Source organism: Priapulus caudatus, unplaced genomic scaffold (assembly GCF_000485595.1).
Source record: "Priapulus caudatus unplaced genomic scaffold, Priapulus_caudatus-5.0.1 Scaffold11218, whole genome shotgun sequence".
Taxonomy (NCBI): Eukaryota; Metazoa; Priapulida; class Priapulimorpha; order Priapulimorphida; family Priapulidae; genus Priapulus; species Priapulus caudatus.
In genome coordinates this window covers 1-2,276 of record NW_014588279.1, presented here as the reverse complement: position 1 = coordinate 2,276, position 2,276 = coordinate 1, and the positions used below count along the sequence as shown (strand labels likewise).

The window sequence follows — 2,276 nt, the reverse complement described above, 5'->3', positions numbered from 1 at the left end:
GCGATCTCCACGGGGTTATTGTTGCCCACCAACCGCCCGATCACCCCCGCACCCACGTTGCCCCAACGCCGGCCCAAGTCGAACCTGGGGGCCCACCGGGGGACGCATAAGGAGAGTCGGCCAGGAGGTCAGCAAGCAAGCAAAACAACTAACAACAGGCTGGACCACCACCATCATGCCAACCAGCAGCAACAGCGTCACCGCCCAGCAGCAGCAGGCATTCAACCCACCACCAAGCAGCAGCCAGCAGCCTCACCACCAGCAGGAAGCAGCAGCAAGCAATCCAACCACCAGGCAGGAGCCGGCAGCAGCAGCAGCATTCATCACCACCAAGCCAGCAGCAGCAGCAGCACCACCACCAGCAGGAAGCAGCAGCGCAGCCATCATCACACTCAGGCCAGCAGCCAGCAGCGCACCAGACCACCAGCAGGAGCAGCAGCAAGCAGCAGCACCACCACCAGCCAGGAGCATCGGCAGCACAGGGAGCGAGCAGCAGCAGCAGGATCTTGAGGCGTCTTCTGAGACAGGTGGGGCGTCGAAGTATCACGGCCGTGCTCGTGCGAGCAAGGACTGACCTGCCAGCTGTCTCACCACTCACCGAAAACGATCTCAAGGAGGTTGGAATTCAGTAAGTACAGTGAGTTGGGGCAAGTGAGTCGCACTTCGTTGTGCACGCGTAGAGACGCGTGTATGTATGCACCCGTGCACGCATGCACAAATGTTCGCGCATGTACACACCAAGCTCATGCACGCAGACTCACACGTACACACACAGCACACGCACACGCTCAGGCATACATGAATGTATGATGCACACGGTCGATACATTATCTCTACTTACCATACTACATGAGGTTTGAGAGATGGGGTGTGTTCATGATAGAGATCTTTACAGGAGATTCCATCTTTAATCACCGTTAGTTCAGCAATGCATTATCGTGCATGTCATCAGCTATAAATCTGTGTCAAACGGTTATTAAACTACGCGAGTTTGTAAGATTTTCTGTGTAATCTGTACATCAGATTATTTGGTCCAAGGAGAAAGATGACATCGGCGATTGCCCGTTGGCATAGCAACGTGCCGCTCTCTACTAATGCGCCGGAGCAGGCTTATGCGGATAAGCTAGAGGCGGAAATGCAAGAAATGGCCATTCAACTCCATCAGGTAAGATACTGCACCTATCATGTCTGGTTACCTATTAAAGGTGTAACAGCTACGTTACCTATTACAGGTGTTACAGCTACATTACCGATTACAGGTGTAATATCTACGTTACCTAATACAGGTGTAACAGCTACATTACATATTACAGGTGTTACAGCTAGGTTACCTATTAAAGGTGTAACAGCTACATTACCTATTACAGGTGTAACAGCTACGTTACTTATTACAGGTGTAATATCTACATTACCTAATACAGGTGTAACAGCTACGTTACCTATTACAGGTGTAATATCTACGTTACCTAATACAGGTGTAACAGCTACATTACATATTACAGGTGTTACAGCTAGGTTACCTATTACAGGTGTAATATCTACGTTACCTATTACAGGTGTTACAGCTACGTTACCTATTACAGGTGTTACAGCTACGTTACCTATTACAGGTGTTACAGCTACGTTCCCTATTACAGGTGTAATATCTACATTACCTATTACAGGTGTAACAGCTAGATCACCTATTACAGGTGTAACAGCTAGATCACCTATTACAGGTGTAATAGCTAGATCACCTATTAAAAGTGTTACAGCTAGGTTAACTATTACAGGTGTTATAACTAGACTTACTATTACAAGTGTAACAGCTACGTTAACTATTGCAGGTGTGTGCGCAGCTGGAAAGCATGAAGCAGCAGGTGTTACAGGAGCGGGAGCTGCGCAGCGTCGTTGAGGGCTGCCTCATGGAGGACAGGGCTGCGTGGCAGCGTCTGCAGCACACGTCGAGTGAGGCGAGCACCGTCTGTCGCAACATGACTGCCGCGATGATCAACATGAGGTGACGCTGTTCGCACATGCTCTATTGTTCATACATGCTGTTCGCACATGCTCCATCGTTCATACGTGCTCCGGAGCCGTCGTTCATAAATGCTCTGTCGTTCATACATGCTCTGTTGTTCACATGCACCGTTCATACGTGCCCTTTCGTTCATACATACCATTCATGTATGCTTCGTTGTTCATACAAGCTCCGCTGTTCTCATACGCCATTCAAACATGCTCTAATGTTCGTACACACTGTTCATTAGGGGTGAGTATTGCGACCAAAAACCGTA

General features: G+C 49.1%; 1 protein-coding gene across 1 annotated transcript; it reads left to right on the top strand.

The window, feature by feature from the left end:
• Positions 1-592: 592 nt before the first annotated feature.
• Positions 593-1,999, top strand: LOC106820333 (ankyrin repeat and SAM domain-containing protein 3-like; the record flags this gene model as incomplete). The annotated part of the gene is made up of 3 exons (XM_014824859.1): positions 593-628; positions 1,024-1,165; positions 1,827-1,999. Coding segments are annotated over exons 2-3 (293 nt in total), but the record flags the coding sequence as incomplete, so codon positions are not given.
• Positions 2,000-2,276: the final 277 nt, after the last annotated feature.